Genomic DNA, 23,018 nt, shown 5'->3' with positions numbered 1-23,018 from the left:
CTCACCTCTCAGCAGGTGACTCCGCTTACAGCCAAGATGGAATACAGACTTGGTTCAGCTGACAGGATGATTAAGCCCTGAAAAATTGGGGCTTTGCGTCCCATTAGAAGTGTTTTATTTTGCTCTGCTGTATTATGTGTAGGTGATTGCAGCTCTGCTGAGACTAAAGGCTTTGCTGTGGTGTTTTTAACTGCTAACCACGCCTTCTTATTGAATGGTTGGTGCAGGTTCTTACTACACGCTGACTGCATTAGCAGTATAAACCTCAGTTACATTCTGGTGGCATAGATATTTACATTTTGAGAAAATGGAATTGATTTTCATTAATATGCGCATTTTCTGTCAGTTAAATTCATTCATAGATACAGTACCAAGAATATTTTAGCACCTTCTCCTATCACCTCTCTTTCCATTTTTTTTTCTAATTTGGGTTTATAGTAATCATCATAGTCATTGCCTAAGCCGATTTTCACATGCTGTCAGGCACATAGCATGGGGCATTGGGTAGTTGCTGCAGCCAGATGGCTAACCCCTACCAGCTTGCTTGCATAGCCCAAACTCACAGCTCTTTTATATGCCGATCCCAGAATAAGGCGAGGGGGACAGATTTGAAGAAAGAGGAGTGGGACGTGGAGGGCCAGTCTGTACAATTGGCAGGAGAGGCGGGAGGGCGGGGGGAGCGAGCCAGATGTAAACACATCACATCATGTCGTCCTCTGACGACGTGAGGAAGCGGCAAAACTTTTCTCGCTTTTTTTCCCCCCTCCCCGCACTTTCCTACCAATTTCGCCAAATTTGGCTTGGCACACGCACGGGGGTTCTTGGGTGCAGGAAGAGGGTTTGACGGAATAGGACGAAGAAAGGATGGATGGATCGGTGGATGGACAAGTTGTCATGACGACAGGGTTGCTCTGAGTGTGTGTTGGCTGATGAAGTCTCTCTTTGCCTGCTTGTCCAATCAGATGGCTGAGCAGCGTATGCAGCACGAGCAGGAGAGGACGCGGCTACAGCAGCAGCACAGCGCGGAAAAGGACAGCCTGGTCCAGGAGCACCAGCGGGAGGTGAGCAGCCTGGAGAGGCAGGCCAGGGCCGCCCTACAACAGCACCAGCAGCACACCCAGGAGTGGAGGAAGCGCGATGCCCAGGTAGGGGGTCTCCACTGATCCACGCACTCGCACGCACACACACACGCGCTGACCCGCCGGTCTCCCGTGGACAACCATTTTGTATTTTGCTCATTGACGTTTTCCTGGGGTTTCAAAAGCACAGCAGGTTGAGATACTTTTTTTATTTGAAGCAAGACATATATTGACGTGCGGCGCGAATAATTTTAGAAACCGTATGTTCAGCGCAAGAACACAGAAGATCGTACATGCTGCCGTTTGAATTAAAATCTGTTTTGAAGCAATGTTGCACGCGACAAAAAAGTTTTTTAGAAATGGAATGAACAAAACGCAGAATGGCACCGTCCCAACTTCAAACGATTTCCCCGTTGTATTTTAACTCACTTTTTATCGCAGCAGGCTTTGTGTAAAGTGTAAAGACCAAAAATCCAAAAGACCCACAGGTATCTATGTAAAGGGGAAGAAATCAACGCTGTTGAGTGCCTAGCTTTTATTCCACAACCATGGTTTGAATTTGTGTTTTAGATAATTGTGGATGCCCTGTAAGGCGCTTTTTAGTCCCACCAAAGTGAATTTTTCTGCCTGCCATTCTCCTTTCACCACAGGTAGCTATCACCCTCCGGAAAACAGCGATTATTCTCTTATTGCAGCATGGTCAGCCACAATGAGTGTATGACATTTTGGGTCTATATTAACGGATATCCCTGACAACTGAGAGACTATGTGGTCACCATTTAACCAAAGCAGCAGGGTTTCATCTCAGACCCCATCACGCACTGTCTTCGCCTCTCTCCAGCCTGGGCAAGACTGGAGCTCTGTGGGGAGCCATTCGACAAACCAGCCCCCAGCTGGGGTTTGTATTTGACTCTTCAAGCTTCTTGATGAAATGAACATTGGCATGTAGAGAATTTTGTATATTGGCAGTTAGCTGACGATGGGAGCCCAGAGAGACTTTTGTTACGTTTGTGGACCGAATTTCCTCACACCGACTCTGGTCACTCATCGCGAATGGCGAGGAAATCAAACCTAGACAATTTTCTGGTTAGTTTTTGTCCTCACAAGACAACAATAACTTTAAATGCAATAAGAATGAAATAGTTTATACCTAGTAAAAGCTAATATGCAGCAGTGTTATGCTTTAAGGAGTAATATACACCTGAGCCTCCCCAATTAGACAAATTTGATCAGTTTATCCTGTGTCTACGGTTTGAGTTTTAACATTAAAACTAGATGCAGTGCTCCCACTTAGTTTGAAAATGAATCCATATTTAGGATACGCTCGGATTTGTTTACTATAACTTTTATTTTCTCGACCCCGTATATCTTTTAGCCATATCAGTATACTTCTACAGTAGCCAAGTTATTGCAATATAAACCATCTTCAAGGCTGGAAGCTGTGTCAAAAGACTAACCAAAAAAAACCTGAGATGTTTCTTTAGATGCCGTCACCACAGGACACTTCCACTGATAGCATGTCGCCCTGCTCGTGTCAACATGACGTGCAGTTTGACAAATCTCACAATCTCAGCTAATGTCAGTCACACAATCTCAGCAAAAAAGCAAAAAGCAAACTTCCCCAGTCCTCATTTCATATTCTCAGTTCCTGTTTGCTCCTGCAGCATTTTCAGCAGACATCAGTCGCCTGCCTAATGTCAGATGTTAAAGCGTCAGAAATCAGGATTTTTCACTCAGGCCTCGGAAAGATGGATAACTGATGGTTTGTGAGGGGGGGTGAGCTGGTTTGACTTCCTGTGTGAGAGCAGATGCACAGATGTGCTGTTTGCTGTTAAAAAAGAGCCACAAGCTGGCAGACTGTCAGCCCATATGTATTAAAAATATGCCTATTATATACATACTTATTATTAAACACAACTGCAGTGCTGTAGCTGTGTTTTTCCACTTAGAGCTCTGCCACACTGATATCACGTGGCTGTTTACATGCGTCTCTTTTAAAAAAAACAATGTGTGAAAGTTGTGATATAAGAATTTAATTTTAAAAAACTTTTTATTTTTGTTGCATGCAGACAGTATGGAGCAATTCCTTGCAGGATGTGTTACACCTCATTCTTTTTTTGTGTTGCCGAGCTCCCCCTCAGACAACAGTGGACCATAATATCATCAAGCGACAGTCACAACATCATCATATCATAACAGATAGCTCAAAGGCTTGCTGTGGCAATAGGTCTCAAGCCCCTGTTTTTTTCTGCCTAGCTCTTCTCACTTTCTCTTAGTCTTCCTTGAATCAGTGGAAGGACAGTTGCAGCTAAAAAAAAGTTGGCAAGGACAGAGAACAGCTAATGTCTGTCACACACACTCTCAGGGTGAGTAATGCCCACTCATCCCCTTGATGTGGTGGGACACTAATAAATAGCATTCCTGTCTCTTGGCTTGTGTTTGAGAAGCAGAGCCAGTGAGTCGACTCACACAGGGACACACTGTCCTCATCCCACCAGAGTTTATCATCCAGGAAACTCTGGATTCTTCCACTATGTAGTCGCAAGTCAGCGGCGTTATCGGGGCTACGTTTGCGTAAAGGACGATCATATGCAAGGAGTTATCATTGTTTACACGTTTACATATCAGTCTTTTATAATCACGGGATTTCTAAAGAGAAAATATTGTAAAAGAGAGGGGAAAAAGTAACATGGTTCAATGTTCTCATTACAGAATGAACTAGAGATTTTGAGCTGGTTGAACCATTAAATTGATGAAATGTCTTGCTGGTGAAACATGTTTGCCCATAGCGTGTTTTGTTAGCTGATTAATGCCCCCCAAAGGACGAAGCAGCACAAATAATGATGGCATGGACTTTCTCGCTTCCATTCTGGAGACTCTAGCAGTGTGTGTGTTTATATACTTACTAAAACTTACTATTTTGTACCTCTAAACAGTAAAATATCCATAATAAAAGAAAACAAACAAGTATTGGATTTTACCGCAGAACATTTCAGTATGTTGTTGTGTGTGCTATTGTGTGCTATCACATTTGCGATAATTTATTTTTTTATTCATTTCTGTTTATTTTGATTCTTTTTTTTTTCCTGCGAAGCTTTTCAATTGTTAAACATTAGTAAGAGTTTGACTTCAAAAACTAGGGCCAGCATTATAAATTAATTGGAAGTTTGTGTTTGTATGTGTGTTTCTTTTTTTTCTTCTCTGCAAACATCAGGATTGTTTGTTCTATGCAAAACCCCATCGTTCATATTTTTTCCACCTGCCCCTCAAAACTCATTTTATGGGTATTATTTTCCTGAATAATTGTGTTTTTTTTATAAAGGAACGTACCACCATCTGGACTTCAAACAGCATGGGGGAGAGAGCGCGAGTCTTGCGGGGTCTTTCTTCTGGGCCGTAATGGACTAAATAATGATGCTGTCAATTTTTCAAAGCGCTTCATTCCCAAATACGTGATTAAAATGAGTCAAATGAACAGGGTGATGACAGGCTGAGTCAAAGGTAAAAAAATCAAGAGAACAAGAAAGTGCAGTTAGAAGTGTGTGTGTGTGTGTGTGTGTGTGTGTGTGTGTGTGTGTGTGTGGAAGGGGGGTGGGGGGCTCATTTGTTGTTTCAATCCTTCCATGTTGTCATTTAGGAAATGATTGGTCCCCAGGTGTTGTCAGGTAAATCTTTGTTACACGCTGATTTCAGTGGCACGTGAATATCCTCCTGAGTTGAGGTGTCATTGTGTTTGTGTTTTTCTCAACAGATTTCATCACGTTTTCTCACGGGGGAGTATTTATGTTAGAACTCAGCTGATTTTTGTTTTTCACTGGGGAGCTATTGATCATGCCTCAAGTCATCAGCGAATGCTGATGTTCTGTGATGTGTGGAGTGTTACAACATGCTCCCCTTTCAAACCCCAAAGCCATTTATTATGTGCATACATCACATGTTGGATTCCAGCCACACACGTTATCTGCCTGACAACAGCGAATCATTCATTACACAATTCAGCTACACATTTTAATTGCCTATAAGAGTCAAATGTCACACGTCAGTGCATGCGTGTGTCCTACTTGACTTTATACTTTGCAGAGTTATTCTGTTGTTTATAATATTTGTAGGTTAGTTTTTTGGGGGGATTTGCATACAACACTTTTTAGAGTTACGCAAGTCGAAAGATTATGAGCGCTCACTGATGAAACAAACAGCTTCAGTTATCCTGTTCAACTACAAAATTCTGAGATACTAAATTAGATGTTAAGTGAACAGTCGGCGCTTCTAACCCAAACTGCCTTGAAGGACGCCATATATTTATGTTCATACCCCGACATGATGCCAGAGTCCAGAATTCTGAGCGATGAACCAAAAGCGTTGTTATAGTCGTGATATATTGTCGAGATCGCTGCATGCATCTTTGGCAAAACTTGTTACCGTCACGCTGAAAGTGAAATTTTCAAAACTTCGTCGAGCTCTGTTTCAGTAAAAATCTCTCGCACTCTGTTTGTGTTTATATGTAAATAATATGCATTATACATCACATTATGCAACCCTGTCGCCTTTATTACCAAAGAATTGCCTTTGAAATTCTGTCAGAAAGCTGTGGATACAGAAATTCATCATAAAAAAGAAACTGTTAACTTAATATTGCATGAATAGAATAAGATAGGATATTGCCAGCTGTATGCGCAGAGATAAATATTTTTGCCTGCAGTCAGAATGTTAAACTATAGACCTCACTTGTAGGATGCGAGTCGAGATGCGGTGCCTCTAAACGGGGTAGTGCTCACATTGTTGACGAGGGCATTAATTAGAAATGCCTCCAGCGTGGTTCTTGTGCTATTCTCGACCTTGCAAGTGGATACTTTCTGAATTCTCAGAGTTCGGAAATCATGAAAACAACTTCCTGCGTTGTTATCACAGCTCACGAGTTCAATCTGCAGGAACATAAAGGTGAATCTGCTAAGAATAATTATAGCTCTGTTACATTTAGGTGTAAATGTAATACATAAAGCTAGTATGTACCAGTATGTACCGGCTGTTATTAGTTACAGCTGTATCTGAAAAGGGTTTTGTCATGGTCCCTTGATAATGGGCAAACAGATTTCTCTCCTCCATCATTTTCTTAGCTCTAATGCTAATTGTGCTACAACAGTATACAGTAACTATAGAGTAGAACTGGTCTAGACCGACTATGTGATTCTGTGATAGCACCATCTGTATCTTTCTGCATTATGTTCTTTAATTTCATATTTTGGTCCATCTAACACACTCTGGCACTGTACCTTTGAGTCCCTATCGTCCTGTGATACCGGCCGACTTAAATGAGGGTTGGGCTCTGGTTACAGTTACAGTCTCATTTCATATTTAACATCTGACATTAAAGTCTCTAAAAGAGCCTAATTGGCATACCAGCGGAGTAATTATGCTAATCTGTTGAGACTCAATTAATGTTAGATATACTGAACTGATTGCACGTTTTTCCTCATTATTTTGTTTTCTGTTTTGTGAAATCGTGATAAAGCATATTCACAGATACCCATCGTTTATTATGCATTTCTTCATTTCATTTTGTTTTCTTCACAGAAGAATCACTGCTCATCCTAGCTGTGCGGGGTTGTCACTGTGCAGTTTAGTGGAGAGTAGGAGAAAAAGCAGTTAGTTGTGGTCTCGTAGAGGATTTTAGAGAATCTTAATACAATCTTTATAAGTGTTGATAAAGTCTTAAGACTGATCCTCACTTGACTGTAATATTTTCCCTTGATTGAACTCTTATTCAGTCCTTAACCACTCTCCCTGAGGTTGTTTTGCCAGTGTTTTGTCATCCTAGCTGACACGGTTTGACCCAGTATTTCATCTGACACTCTTCTATTGTTACCAAGAGCTGCTCCTTCACAGAGCTCCCCATCAGCCTGCTAACACGTGCCCTCTTGAAGCGACTGTGTTCGCTCCCCCCAATGAAAACATGCACTTTTGGCCTCTTAAGTTCCTGAAGTGTCATTGCCAATGTCTCTGTTCTGGTAGATTATGTTCTAACTTATTAAAAGATTTTTTTTTGGAGGACACATTCCCAACATTTGTTAAAGAGAGAATTATACATTAAAGACTCTTGAGGGCTCAGATCTCATAGCTGCTTGCACTTGAAGAAGGCACTAGAGGAGCAGTGAGACTGGTAATATTGAGAGACAGAAGAGTGGGACGCAGAGGAGTGCATGCGTTTGTTTGTTTTACCTCACATTCTCTCTCTCTGAATGCGCTGCATGGCAACCTATGTGTGTGACAGTGTGCCATGTGTGGCTGCTTCTCTGTGTAGGCATGTGTGTGTCTGTATGTGTGCAAATGGATCTGTGTGTGTGTGTGTGCTCGTGCCAATGTAGAAGCGAGTGAAACACAGCCACAACATCTGCCTGTTTTTGTGACACTGCTTTGAAGTCTCCCCAGTGCCCGCTAAAAAAGACTTCAGACGCTTTCTGTCTGATTGCCTTAACGTGGCGTTGTCCTGGGATGCCCAGGCTTTTGAGGAGCGGGAGGGGGCAGGAGCCTGAGCACAGTGCAAACCACAGTAAGAGGAGTAAAAAGAAAAAAGCCAAGGAGAGTAATGAGGATGTGCAATAGCTGGGGAATACATGCAATACAGGTAGGGAAGTGTGAAACACTGCAATTCATCTTAGATCCACCTACACTTAACTACAATGCGCTTTACTCATTGCTTGTAATTTGTGTAAAATGATTACAATATGCCTGCGAGGTGTTTTATTTTTTTCTGTCCATTGCTGTTTACAGTATTGAATGTATGTGAATACAGCTAACTCAAGTACCTGTAAGGATATAAGGCGCATTTCAATGTAAAGTCCCCCACCCGTATTTCTTGCAGATAGTCTCCATCATCCCAAATATGTGATGTAGGTTTGACAAAACAGTAGACTTATCTTCTCCTTTTGACATCTCCCAAACTCTTGAGATGCAGCTTCACAGCATGTCAGACCAGTCTATTTCTGGTGTTTCATGGGCCGTGGAGGGTTGTACTTATTAGCATTCTTACTATGTAATGTTGACTCTCACTGGCAGTGCTATTAAAACGTTCTTCGGAGCAAAGTCAAGGCTGAGAGAGGTCGAGAGAGGGGTAAGGGCTTCATCGCATGGCGGATGGCTCCGTGCGCCTGGTTCTGCTGAAGGTTTCTTCTTATTAAAAGGGAGTTTTTCCTTCCCCCTTTTGCCAAATCCTTGCTCACAGGATTCCATCGGATTGTTGGGGTTGGAGTTTTCTCTCCATTAATGCAAAGTCAATATAAAGTGCCTTGATGCAGCTGTTGTTGTGAAATAAAATTGAATTGAATTTGACACTGAAGGAGAAAAACACTGACTGGAACAGAATGGAGCACAAAGGGGAACTCACTAAAAACTGCCTCACCAAGACGCACACGCTCTGTTGGAAGATATAAATGACATCAAGCAAAAGTATCAACAGTACAGCCGGTGTTACAAAAGAAACAAACAATAAAACTCAAACACAATTCATTCCCAAAACCAAAAGCAGTCATGAACCCACAAAAATTCTAAACCCTGGGTCTAAGATCCAGGACCATGACAACACAGATGGTAAAAAACCCTCAATATGCAATTCTCAGTAAACAGAAATACAAGAAACCTGTACTTAAAATGTGGACTTTTTATTTTTTTGTGATGTACTTAGTGTTACAATGGTGGGACACTCATATTGAATATGGCCAAAGCTTCAAATAATGACCTCAGCAAATCTGAAAGTAATCACCTTTGCAAAATGCAGTGTGAGCCTGAGCAGAAGGCCTTCTACACATAGAGGGGAAAAATTACTGGACATTAATTTTAATTTACTTAATTCAGCAGGTTTCTTTTTATCTCTGTCCAGACAATTGCAGATTTGGAGGCCCAGTTGTCAGAGCTACGTGAGGACCTCAAGAAGGCCCATGCCCAGCATAAGCAGCAGCTGGCCGAGATGGCGTTGCTCCAGGAGGAGGAAAAGCAAAGAGCAACCCTGGACAAGCAGGCATCCCTGGACCGGCTCGAGAGAAACCACCAGCAGGAGAAGGATGCTGCACATGAGAAGGTGAGAAAGTATAAGATATGGGTTTTTAACTCTGTTTTGACTGGGTGAATGAATACTGGAATGCCTGGAGTAGTAAAGGTTAAGGAGGTGTGGGGAATCTGCATGTTTTCCAAAAGTCAAAGAAGAAAACAACCTGGGAAAACATTAAAAGCAGCAACAGAACATCTCGAATAATTTAAACAGTGAATTTGAGAAAAAGAGGATGAACTGAAGAGGTTGTATACCTGTATAAAAGAGAGGGGGTTTCATAGAAGCCTTGTGCTTAAAAACAGTACCTGAAGTCAAGAAAGATGGGATGCAGAAGCTTTGTTTTGGAGGCTGAGTGTTAAAAACAGTAATTCTCATTTTCACATCAGCTGTTAGATCTACTGAACCTGATTTGTTGCTCTAGCAAAGTTTCTGGTGTAACAACGAAGTCTTTAAAATCTTTGGTAGGCACCTCATCTCCTGCTATTAGGAGATTTTATCCAACAACCCTGGGTATTTAGTCTGAACATTGCACGAAGTTGCCCTTTCATAATGGGGGACATTCACTCCAAGCACGTTCTCATTGCTGCAGAGCAGTTTGGTTGAGGTGAGAGTACTGCATGGGCAAAACGCGCAGGAGGCGGGACACGCGGCGTCCACTTGCTTTCTGTGAATTCTCGATCTGTTGTCACAGGCTCACTCGGACATCAGACTTCGAACTAGAAAGCTGGCATGTTAAAAACTGCTCAGTGTCCAGTCCTGACTGCTTACATTTGGTCAGGTAATGTCTAGAACGTTTGTGGCTGCAGCGAGTCTGGGAAACTGTTTTAAATGTCGGAGCATTTGGCTAAGAATACAAATGGGCCAATGTTATCTGACCCTAAGGACAGATTTCCCTGAACTGCTCAATCAAATCAACCGAATATGCCTAAACAAAAAGTTGGGCAATAAGTGCTGTCAAAATCAAAACTATTTGTACTTTTGGGTCTTTGGGGTAACCCACTTATCATCATGGAATATACTGTTTTGAAATGTGCAAGGTCAGTTGTAGAGAGAAAACCGCAGCATTTCAATAGAGCCATTGTTCAGCATTGCTTTTTACTATTCCTAACGCACCAGGAAGTACTTCAATGAAATCTTCCATCGACTATCCATCTTCTTTTCTTGCTTTTGTGCTTTTTTACTTTCTCTCTGTCATATTCGTTCGTTCGCCGCCTTAGAAGCTGGACCCACGGTTGCGAAATCGCTCATAATCTTGTGCTTGCCTAGCAGGAAGCTGACCTAAGGTGGTGTTGATCATAAACTAATCCTTACTGCAGGGCCCATCAAAGAGAGCATTTTTCATTAAACACCATCCCACACCAGCTGTGCAGCATTAGGCCCGGAATGCAGGGACCTCCGAAGCACCCAGGCGGCCATTTTGGCTCCATATGGCGAACAGAATCAGTAATTCTGAAGCGAGAAAGACCCGAGAAAGAGAGTGTGCTTACGACAGCGTAATCTTTATTTGAAGAACTCACGCTATTTACTATCAGTCCCTTTTGGATATGCGAAGGCTGTTTTTCAGCTAAAAGTTGTTTTATCTTTTAGGCCCCGCTTTAATTCCTCTGTGTGTCTTTGGTCTTTTATGTACGCAAGAAAAAAAATGACCCACAGTTGCTGGGCAGTCTGGAGTGGATTCAAAGCTGCGTTGAACTCAGACAGATAACACTATCAGCAATGCGCTAGTTTCACTTTCATGAAGAGATTAATGATTTCTCCATCCTTTTTGTCAGCTCAACGTTGATTCTTCAAAAAAAGATTCACCAAAGGTTGAACATCTTACTTTCCTTTTTTTTTTGTACTTTCTTATCTGTCTCCAAGTTTGACTTTGCAGTGGGCAGGGAAAACTTTTACTATTTCTTACACCCTGTTTCTTTTTTTCCCACATGCAATTGAAGTCAGCCAGACCTCAGATCCATATTGACTCGTTCGCCCTGTTTTGTAAGCTGAAAATTTCTCATTCTTTTGATGCAGACAGAAATGCTGTCCTCTGCAGTCCACCATGCTCTTGGAAGCAGAGGCTGAGCAGGCCAGCTTTCCCTCTTTTTTATATATATATATTTATATATTTTTTTAACCCATCTCCCAGATTCTGAAAAAAGAAAAAAAAAGAGGCAAGAGAAATCCATTAAATCCATGAATGGATTCTCATCAAAGACACGTGCGTTTAAGGGAGAGACAGAAAGGGAGAGCGATGGATACAGGGGGGGATGTGGGGGAGCGGTGTTTTGGTGGAGGTTCTGGGAGTAGACGGGCAAAGCTTCTGGAATGAAATGATGAGAAGCAGGAAATCAGAGGAGATAAGATCAGACGTTGAGATAGTTCAATGCATTTGATCACCAAAAAGGAAAGGAGAGAAGGAAAAGTGATGGAAGCAGGCTCAGGAAAAGGTGTGTGGAGGTGTGTTAGACTGGATGCTATTGAAGCTTATCTTTGCTAGTGTGTGTGTGTGTGTACACACATACATGCACATGTGTGAACACACACAGCCCCAGACCTCTCAATCTCTATTCTGCACTGAGGGGTCTGTGAAGCCGCTTCTGTGCCTGATAAAGACGCCTCATCTCTGGGCTACAGTGAGCATGAATCCTGCCTCTTACGCACACCACCTCCTTATTTGACTTTTTTATTCTACCCTACACCTCCACCCTCCATTTCTCTGTCTCTCCCTCTCTCTCTCTCAGTCTTCACCGATATCTTTAACCCTTCCTTCAAGCTCTAGCAAGACTTATAATGTTTGTGCTTTCTGTAAATAGTTAGTTTTAACCAGAAGCCTTCGCTAAGCAGCTTGGAGGCACAGTTTCTTACCACATGCATATGAACAGGTTCTTGTCAAACACCAGCTATATTTGCACTCAGTGCTTAGTAGAAGTTGAACTCACCCCACACCCCACAATAAGATATTATCAGAATACTACACTGCATTACAATGTAGTCGTGATCACGGTAATATGCCTAATTAATCCCCCCACCTGGTGCTTAATAGGGATATGAAGTTTGACATTTGTCTAGTGGAGAAAAGGTCTTTATGTTGGACGTCTTCACCCCACACAACTGTATATATCCATGTATAGCCACACCTTGCTTGCTAATACAGCCAAGAGTTCTGAGACAATGAAAGACAAAAGATCAGGAGGCTTCAGGTTTGATAGGAATTTAATGAAATTTGGAAATTAAAATTTATATTCACCTTTAGTCTGGAGAGTAAAGCACCTTGAACTGCAAGAAGAGGTTAGATGTGTGAATTTTGTCTAATATGGTTGTGTGGACCTGACTATATCTGCATGAGTGTGTACCGGTAGAAAAGAGAGGGCGCATAAATACAGAGACATGTTGAGTTTCCTTGTTGCATCTGTATGACATACACCAGCTTCTTTCTCATATTATTTTAATTGTTGGTATAACCAACACGTGTACATTAAAAATGAAGGAGAAAAAAAGCTTTCCATGGGTAAGTAGTAGAAAAGGACTGTGTGTGCATGCACAGGGTAGTGTCCATGTGCATGCACACTTGCACCCCACATCAAAGGAACGGGGCATTTCATCAAAAACTAACCGAGTGTGACAAAATTACCTGAAGGCAAAGTCAGCCAATGAGAAAGCAGCTTTTTGGCATGCAGTAGCCAACCACTGCTTCCTGTCACTGCACTAGTTTCCCCCTGGCTGTGCCCCATGTGATGTCCATGACATGAAAGGCACTACAGAGCTCAGTCATCCTCTGACACAGGCGCACACAGGCTGAGCATCAGACAGCTACACCATGGAGGCCTGTGCCTTCCAATTGGTCTCTTTAGTTTCACAGGTGTTTTTGTTTGCTTCAAGGACGTTTTTCACTTTAACCTGAGAGGTTTTCCTCTGAAAGCTACCTAGCTTCAGAAGGTGAATGAGACTGTATCCCCTAACTGGAACTGGGGCTTTGTTTTGTGTTTTCGCTCACTGGCGCGATGCTGCAAATGTATAAGCCTTTTATAGTGATGAAAATAAGAAAGTGCACCCTATTTCAATTCCAAGGTTTTACATACCAGGACTTCTCTTTTTTTTAATAATCTGGTCCTTAGCAGGTCCCAAACTAATTTAAATACCTCAGGTGAACAGCAACACATATTTTATTGCAATGTTTTTTTTATTCAACAAAAGCTAAGTGAAAATGCAGAAGCAGAAAAAACTAATCAGATCCTTTTAGTCAGCAGCTTGTAGAACCACAGTTAGCAGCAATAACTGAAGTGATCATTTTCTGTATGACTTTATTAATCTCAATTTTTTTGGAGGAATTTTCATTCACTCTTCTTTATTGTCTTGCTTTCAGTTCATTGAGGTATGTGGGCATTCAGTTATGCACAGCTCTCCTAAATGCCACAGCATTTCAATCATGCTGAGGCTGCATGATCCACTCTGGGCCAAACTGATGGCCGCACGTCTTTTTCTAGAATACTTTGGCATACAGATCAATTCATGGTCCCGTGCCTGCAAAATAAGCCCAAGTCATCACCCCTCCAGTGCTGTGCTCAACAATAGGTACGAGCTGTTTGTTCTCATATGCTGTGTTTTGATATCCCCAGACATAGTGCTGTCCATCATGGTCAAACATCTCTACTTTATTCTCATTTGTCCAAAGGACATTGTTCCAGAAATCTGGTTGTTTGTTCAGATCTGGTTTTACAAACCTGTGCTGTGCTGAGATGTTCTTTTTTGAGAGAAGAGGCTTCTCTTTGTAACCCCCCTATCCAACACCCTGAACAGGTCACTAGTGTGTTGTAGACGGAGACAGAAAGCCATTTGCACTTACATTTGCAGCTATGGGCAATGTAGAGTCACCAGTTAACCTAACCCAACTAACTCCATGTCTTTGGACTGTGGGAGGAATCTAGAGTACCTGGAGGGAACCCATGCAGACATGAGGAAAACATACAAACTCCACACAGAAAGGACTCAGCCAGATGGTGGATTCAAACCAGGACCTTTTTGTTGTGGTGTTAACCACTGCACCACCATGCTACCCTAGTTCAATTCATCCCTTTTCTATTCCCCAGGTTTCTCAATGGTGCAGTATAATCTGTACACCACTGTTTCAGGCTGAATGATAATAACCCCTCTGCTGTTAAATTGCTAAAACTGTATGGATTTTCAGGTCAGGGCAAAATTTGATCGCAGAGGATTTAAAAGATATTTCATGCTCATTTTTTTAACATTAAACAATAAGCGTGGAACATCTTTTAACCTGCTAAGAGATGATCTGGTATTTTAGAACTTAAACTTAAAGAACCAGCTAAAGATTATACTGCCAGGTAACACTGGCAGCCGCCAGTATTTATCTATTTATTTATTTTGCATTGTTAACTGCAAACAGCTAGGAATTGAGAATATCTTTCATACAAAGCAGGGATATATAATCCGACTTCTTCAACCTTCAGTCTGATACAGATACCTTTCTGCTGATACCAAGCTCGCATCTGATATTCAGTGTATAATAAGTATAATAAGGTGTATTCTCCCGTCTGAGAAGGTGACTGGGAATCATTGTTTTACACGTAAGGCAACATCAGGCTCAGCCTTGAATATTGATCTCCTAATTTCGTAACATAAATTGTCCAAAAACATCAAAGAATATTAATTTACTGAACTTTTTTTGTGAACTAAAGTGAATACAATAATAAATGTAAAAGTGTAATGGCGCTATTTATCAGGTGCTGTGAATTTATTTGCATTAGAGTCGTTTCCTTTCAAAGCAGTAGTGACTGTGTTTTTTACCCCTCGGACATAAAAGGCTGATGGGGTATTATTGTCACTCTGCTGGGCAAACAGGCAGGCCAATGACATGGACACCCAAATTTGAGAATGAGATAACTTGAGGAGTTTGAAATTAATAACATAAGTGCATCTACTAAAAATATTGGACTAGTTTTCAGGTTTTCTGAAAATCTTGTGAATGCGATAACTTAACAGCAAGGCGATGTAGGATTTTAAAATTGATACCAAAGGTGTGTCTGCTGTGAGGCTGATTTTTAGCACTGGCCGCTGCCGGTATTTTTCAGTCATGACAACTGATTTGACCACGATTTGCTGTTAGGTGTTACAGTTTTGCACACATATAATGAAAAGCTGGTGGTATAGCAGAGCTACTTGTTGACCTCTATGTTAGCTCACCTGCTAGCTCCTGCTATTATTTGGTGATATAAAGATAGAATAACACAGAACTGAACTAAATAGTTCGACACATTATTGATATCTGATCCCTGATTTTCCAAATCTTTCCCTTTAGAAATCATTTTAGCTGGAATGATTTTCATATACTTTCAAGTCTTAAGAGAGCGTATACAGATCTACACTCACATTTCATTTTAATTTGTAGAAAATTGCTGCAATCCCTTTAAAATGAGGTTTTTCTTTTGTTTTCAGTATTACATCTGGAGAACAGGGTTTCTGCAGGCCTTGGGTGCTTCAGCTTGGCTACAAACTTTGAAAACCTTTTTAAAAATTTGTTTGCACCAAGGAATTCATGTGTATATAAGTTTTGTTTGTTGTGCTGTGCACTACGCTGACTGTGCAGACTTTTATGTGGCCGTGCGCGCATCTGCTTTCACACAACTTTCCATGTGTGGACGCATGCACCCCTGACCGAATGTGGTTTGACTGTTTGGATCCTGATGTGCCTTCACTGTGTTGCATTCCCATCCATATTTAGAGCCGTGCACTTGTGATCAGACCACCCAAGATGCTTTTAGTACAAAACAAGCACACGGCTGATTTTCCTAATTTTCAGAGAATTTACAACTCCAATTGGCAGACTTTTTTTTTGGCTTTCTTTATTTAAAATGTTTGTGTAAATCTTTACGTGCCCGTTTTCTGCGTGCCTGTAGGAAATTAGCAGCTTACTGCATAAAACGTGAGAAAAGAAATCTGCTCAAACAGAATAGCAGTTGAGGTAAAAGATTTATAATTTTTGCAAGCGTGAAGCATATCTTAACGTGACAGTGAGCCACAGAAATATTCCACCGGTGGTGTTTTAGAGGACTGCATTTGTTATCATCATTATTATGAGTGTTTATCAGCCATAAACTGGTCCATAAATGTCTCATTTCTTTGGAGAACACAGTCTTTTGGTGCTAAAACTATAGACAAGTCTCAGCTTCCACGTCGCGACTCAGAAAGATGTGATAGCTGTTTAATTTTTTGTTTGTTTGGTTGGTTTTTAATACATTCGTTCATATTTTATCCACGTGAAGCCATTCATTCTTTCTAGCTCTGATCCTGACCTCCAGAGAGCTTACTGTTCTCTCTCTCAGCCGGAAGATGGTGGTACAAGGTTGTTGTCATTGTATTTGTCATAGCTACGTCTCGTTCTTCTCTCTTGCCTCCTGTCGTTGCTGACTTATTAGGTTGGTCCTCTGCCATTTGGAGATATACCAAATCATATTATTCAGTCGGTCATGGATTAGGCGAGGAGGAGAAAAACAGTGGCTGGGGGATGATCAAACAGGGCCCACATTCACCTCACACTGACAGACTAACCGGGAGACAAAGAGATTGGAGGGGCAAGGCAAGGGGTCTGATTTTATGGGGAGGGGTGGAGGGTAAAGTTTAAGATGTTTTGTGCAGATTATTGGCTAAATTTGGATTTGCCTTCCATTGGTATATGTTGGCATCACAGCTCCGTGCGCGCATGCCCGGATCTCTGCGAGCTCCTCGTTTCCTCAGTGCACCATCGGGCCCGGCGGCGGAGAGGGAGGGAGAGAGCGAGCGAGTGAGTCACCCAGCAGATGAAAGAGTCAAAGTAAAAGCTCTGCCATCCCAAAAAAAAAACATCACACAGCTCCCTCGCTCACTTTTTGAAGTCATCCAAGAGGAGGGAGGGAAGCGACACACTTTTTTCCAATCGCATTAAAACATGGCGTCAGGCAGCTCCCATCTTGTTGCACGCTACAGATTACACTTTGGTTTGAAGTGGAGTTTTAAGTGGGACACCACTATGTTGTTGTTTTTTAGTTGTGTGTGTGTGTAGCGAAGGGGAAAATCTCTCAGTTCAACTGAAAATCATGCTGCACCTTAACATCAGTAACATCAATCCAAAATACACTGAAGACATAAATAGAGATGTACCTACACAGAGAAGTCTAAACCGAATTTCATTGCGACTCTGCGAGATTTCGGTGAATAACTGAGACGATTCTGCGTGTTCTTGTGTTAAGTCACAGCTTGACTGTCAACTCAAGTTAAGACCAATGCCTGTGAACAGTTAACGCACAAATCTGGGCACAGAAAGCATGACTGAGACACTTTCAGCATCTGATTCAGCATTCGAAGCGTTTAAATCCTCAAACTTCTTTTTTTTTTATCCCAGCCTTAAGATGTAGGTTAGATTTTAATCCCTTTCACACTGATGGCAAAAGGATATAATTGGTTTTCTGTTATAAAGATCCAGCTGGTGGAGTGTGTAATCACTGAACATTTGGGATGTTGCGTGTGTCTGCGTATTTGATGTATGTTTATCTGCCTGTGCGTGCCCGTGATGCATTATTTCTGTGCTGTGTATGAAGCGGCACTGACAGTTAGCAGCAGGGATGAAGAGAATCACTACTGACAGGCAGTGATGGCAAACTGTGAAATGGAAATAAAGCCTCTTGTCATTACAGCAGCAACTCTCTCTCGCACACGCAGATACACAGGCGAGCGCAGCAAGACAGCAATGATTACAGACAAACGAGCAAATAACATCTCCCAGCTCTCCCTCACTAGCAGATTGAACTCAAATTGTTATGAGAGTCATGCGCGGTGAACAGAGAATCGTTTTGAATGCTTACAAATACTGCTGCCACTAAAACTGAAGGCTTTGTGGAGCAATGGAGAAAAGCTTCTCTTTGAAATCGCTTTCTTTCCTTCAACAAACGAACCCCCACAAATCTGCTCCCCAGCGTGTCGTACACAACTTGTTGTATGCAGGGTTGAACCACCAACAGCCATTAAGAGAACATGTTGTAACTCACTGTAACGTCCCGGCTTTTTACCTAACCACTTTTCGGATTGGAATCCGCACTGTGTCCTTTCGATGTGTCTTGTGATATCATCCTTGCGTAAGCAAGTATTGACTTTAGTTTTGTGCCTTTTGTCAGAGTTCAGCTTTAGGACGATGCTGAAAACCATAATTGCTCTTTAGCAATGTGAGATGATTGGAAACACATCGCAGAAAAATGCCATATGGAAGCAATATCCTGTCCAAGATGGAAGAGATTTTGGAAATAAAACCTTGTTTTTGGAGAAGTTGGGATTGCTGTTTTAAATGTAAATAAAAACAAATGCAATGATTTGCAAGATATTTAAACCCCATTTTTAATTAAGTGGTGAAACTAAGGAATGTTCTAGTTCTTTGAAATATATGCTCAGTTAGAACTTGTTGACAGCAATTCTTTGCAAAAACAAAGTTGGAAAAGTCACATCGTGCTTAAAAACAAAGTGGGAAATGTCTCGCAGTGGATCAAGTTAGTCAGTAACATGACTGAGTGCTAAAAGAACATCCCAGAGTGGCTGAGTCTTTTAGAAGTAAAGATAGGGAGTGGTTTACCCCTCTCTGTGAAAGACTGTTTGGGCAACATATTGCAAAGAATTTGGGAATTTCATCATCTATGGTGCATTGTGTAATTAAAAGATTGAGGGAATCTGGAGAAATCTCTGTACACAAGGGACAAGGCTGAAAACCAATATTGGCTGTCTGTGACCATCTGGTCCTCAGGCGGTACTGCAAAACAAAAAAGAAATAAATCATTGCATGGACTCAGGAACTCATATAAAAATAACTGAACATAGTTTGTCTTTGCTGCCATAAGTACAATGTGGCACGAATGCAAAAGAAAACAAACATGCATAGTAGCAAAGCAGAAAACTTTCCTGAGGTCTGAAGAATCAAAAATTGGAAAACTTTCTTTCTAGTGAGATGGAGCTCCTTGCTTGTTGTCAGTGCTAAGAGTTTAGACGTTGGCAATGCATAATGATTAGCATTAGATGGATATTTGGGAAAGGCATCAGGGTTATAATATGTAGTGTGCACAGAGGTGCAGTGGTTAGGGCTGTTGCCTCACAGCAAGAAGGTCGCAGAGAGCGAGATTGCTTGTCTTCCTTGTACCTGTTTAGAGTCTCTCCAGGTACCCCAGTTTCCTCCCACAGTCCAATTACACGCAGGTTAGGTTGATTCTAAATTACTTGACTGTGAATGAGCATGATTGTCTGGCTGTGTTGGCCCCACGATAGACTGTGACCTATCCAATTTGTACCCCGCCTCTTACCCCTGACAACTAGGATAGGCTCCAGTTCATGGAATATATTCCAACAATATGCTTTTTCCTTTTTTGGGGGGAGAAGCTACGCAGTCATCCACAGTAGCTTTTTTTCAGTGTGGACATTGTTTATTTCAGTAAAACAATACCAAACTGCATTCTGCACAAAAACAAAGCTTCAAAGAAAAAAAAGGAAAGTACAGGTGTTAAATTGGCTTCGGTACAGTCTAGGTAAAAGGTACTTGTGGGAATGGGATACCATTTTGCTTTTGATTTCCTTAGTTCAAGCACTTTGAGATTTTTGTTATAAGGAGAGGTGATGAAACACATCCCAACTTCTTTTTGAAATGCTTTGCATGTATGAAATTCGTTATTCGTTAATTTAGTAAAGTTTGAACATTTGATGTGTTTTCTACTGCTGAAAACTGTGACACAAACATTACCATGCAGTGACTACATTGATTACACTAAGAAATGTTTACCTTAGCTGCTTCCTCCTTTAGCAAGAATACAGCCGTCTGTTGTGAACAAAGGGATTGCACACCTTGAGCAAATCTCATTTCCAGCAACAGATCAAACTCTGGATGTGTGTTTGGCCTTCATGCATCCTGTTTGTCTGCTGTGTCTGTTTGAATAAGTGTGACTTGTGTGCGTATCGTTAAGTGTGTGAGAGAAAGTCCCCCCCCCCCCCCCCCCCCCCCCCCCCCCCTCGCTTTCTTTGTGCCACTCATGTCCCCATCCTTTTTAAGTGTGCCCATGTATCCATGTGTGCCCGTGTCTATGTGTGTGTTTGGCCTGCTTCCCATTGCAGATTATTAATTAAGTCCTGGTAAGCGGTGCATGCCTTACCTTCAGATCTACTTCCACTTTCTTTAGCACACACTGGTATCTGCGCACGCACACACACACACAAAGACGAACACACTTCAAAGCAGCTGCACTCCACACCGCTAGGATTAAGAGGCGATTGAAGAGCCTGATACAGCCTCAAAGTGCCTTCAGCGCAAAAATGCCTTTGGCAGGGCGCAGGTACTCTCTTTGAAAGTTCTTACACACTCACACAGACACACACATATGGATGGGCTTTTAATTTAGCACTGTTTTCCCTTTGTATTTGTCACAGTCCAAATGGGGTATTTTTCACTGCGTGTACTATCCATATTTTCTTCTACTTCTGTCCATTTTTATGTGTGTTTAGATGGTAGAGGTTTATAATGTTTGAAGTTTTTTTTAAATACTTTTTTATAATACTTCCTGCTGAAATCCCCCGAGTGACTTCAGGTAAAAGGAATAAGTTAGTAGCAAGCTCTTTGTGATTTTATAAAAAATCTGAGCCTGTTTGTGTGTCAGTATGACCACATGCTAAAGGTACAGTCAGTAATTTGAGGTCATTTAATGGAAAATAAGGAGATATAGTGTGTAATTAGATCTTCCAACAAATTGATTCATTCTCAAACTTATAATTAATGTATTAAAAATAAATGGGAGTTGGTTGGCATTGGTTTGTGAAGGCTGCCATGTTCCCTTACTATATTTGAATACAGTGACCAGGTAGGACAGCTCCCTTCCAACTGATCGCATTTTATGTAGAGACACCTGCATTTTCAGGCTGAAGTTATAAAGGATCATATCTATGTTTTATCATCGGGGGAGGGGTCATCTTCACCAAAACCACGAAGGAAAGAGACAGCACCACTGGCATCTGTGTAAAATGTCATACTCTTCCTTTGCATCTCAAGCCTTATCTCATAATATAAAGTCAGGGCAAAAATGTCCATAAACATGCTTATTTATTCCCAGTGTTGTCACAACTCCTTGTTGTCAGCAGATTAGACATGTGACACTCCGTCTCCGCTTGACAAGAAATAGCTAAACCACAACAGCTGGTTACAAGCTAACATCATACCAGCTAATGTTAGACTTGAGTGTCCTAAAAATCTCACTTGTCTTTCTTATCCATCTATTTATTCTTTTCCACTTGTCCTTATCAGGGTCGCCGGGGGGCTGGAGCCTATCCTAGTTGTCATAGGGTGAAAGGTGGGATATATCCTGGACAGGTAGCCAGTCTGTCACAGGTCTAACAATGACAGACAGACAACCATTCACACTCACATTCACACCTATTGACAATTTAAAATCACCTGTTACCTTCACCCCACTCTCCCATATCTTTGACCTGTTGGATGAAACCCAAGTACCTGGAGAGAACCTACACAAACAGGGAAAACCTGCTGAGGACCTTCTTGCTGAGGCAATAGTGCTAACCAGTTTCAGTTTTTTCCTTCTGATAAACAGTTTAATTAGATTCATATGAGAGTTTATTCGCCAAGTGTCTGAGTCCACTTCAAAGAAAGTTTCACTAAAGGCAGTTAGCAGCAGCTAACAGAGGCTAATAGCAGCGCTTACCAGTAGTTCAGGATATCTTCAACAACTCACCTCAGTGTGACTGTCGTGGGTCAGAAGTGAGTTTCACGGACTCATCAAATTATATTACAGTCCTTTGACAAAGATTCCCGGCTTCCTCCTGAGTAAATAAAGGTGGACACTACTCATCCAGCATTGACAGCTGAGGTAAACAGTGGACTGAATCTGGATCGCCTCCAAGCAGTAATAGAAACATTCCAGCCAGCTGGGGCCATTATGGGGTGCAGTTTAAATTTAATGTTTTTGATCTCTTGGCTGTTGAAAACATGTTCGAGGGGCAAGAAAACACAACTCAGTTTACTGCACTTTGCAGTCTACTGACGTCAACTTGATTCTTGGTCTAGCTGTGAAAATTTTACACACTGTAAATTTAAACCCATGTACATGTGAACCTACAGTCTCACATTGTGCAGTATAAACATCACCTAAATTAACTGTAGAGACGATTATGTGTAAATGGAGAAATAGATACATTTAAGACTCTTCTTTCATCTTTTTTTTAAATTTTTCTAAATATAGAACACGAACAATACACAAATATTCGTTATTATAACAGAGTCACTCACAATATGGAGCAGAGCTGAGACAGAAAATGTAAAAAAAGAACTCCATTTGTTTCCCTTTCGCACAGACAGTTCATTCTCTCGTCTTTCCTACGCCCTCCTTTGTCCTCCGCGCTCTCATCAGCTGCTTTAGGGCCCCTGGGGACAAGCGGGCCGCCACTCAAAGAGTCCTGGCGCAGGAAGACAGGGCTTGTATCCTTGGTGATGGCTCTGTGTTTCCGTGGTGACAGGTGTGTCCGTTCAGAGCGGACGGCCGTGTTTGTCAGGAAGTGTTTGGAAGGGGTGCGGAGTCCAAACGCAGCTCAGGTGTTGATGGCTGTGAGTGGGAGTGTTCAGCGGAGCAGTGTTTGTTCATGAGTTGTCTGTCTGTCAGTGGCTGTCAGGAGAGTCAAGTAAGTGTTTGTGTGCGCAAAAGAGAGAGAATCATGTTTACTACAGTTTAGAATAACTTTCTGAATACATCTCTGCATGGCTGATGGTTTACAGTTGTGTGTTTTTCAGGAATTTAGAAGAAGAAATATATTAAACTGTGGCCCCTTTTTTAGTGGCATAGCAACTGAAGCGTCTAAATAATATATAGCATATAAATGCTGATTTCTGTAGTTTT

The 23,018-nt window shown here is 41.6% G+C and overlaps 1 protein-coding gene and 1 long non-coding RNA gene across 7 annotated transcripts in view; one reads left to right on the top strand and one right to left on the bottom strand.

Annotated features, from left to right (window-relative positions):
• The window catches only part of cep112 (centrosomal protein 112), a 137,846-nt gene that overhangs the window by 77,712 nt on the left and 37,116 nt on the right, over positions 1-23,018 (top strand). For 5 of the 6 annotated variants that reach the window (XM_004558319.4, XM_076883142.1, XM_076883144.1 and 2 more), the window contains 2 exons: positions 963-1,145; positions 8,953-9,150. In XM_004558319.4, coding sequence (XP_004558376.3) covers positions 963-1,145; positions 8,953-9,150 — 381 coding nt within the window. The remainder of the gene's footprint in view (positions 1-962; positions 1,146-8,952; positions 9,151-23,018) is intronic. The other variant, XM_076883145.1, reaches the window with a different exon arrangement.
• LOC105941075 (uncharacterized) lies at positions 18,496-22,791 on the bottom strand. Its single transcript, XR_001167703.4, has 3 exons — positions 22,415-22,791; positions 21,861-21,948; positions 18,496-18,889 (listed from the first exon to the last, which is right to left on the bottom strand). It is a non-coding gene; the product is annotated as an uncharacterized LOC105941075 (long non-coding RNA).

Source organism: Maylandia zebra, linkage group LG4 (assembly GCF_041146795.1).
Source record: "Maylandia zebra isolate NMK-2024a linkage group LG4, Mzebra_GT3a, whole genome shotgun sequence".
NCBI classification, from domain to species: domain Eukaryota; kingdom Metazoa; phylum Chordata; class Actinopteri; order Cichliformes; family Cichlidae; genus Maylandia; species Maylandia zebra.
This window is presented reverse-complemented; position numbering and strand designations above follow the sequence as displayed.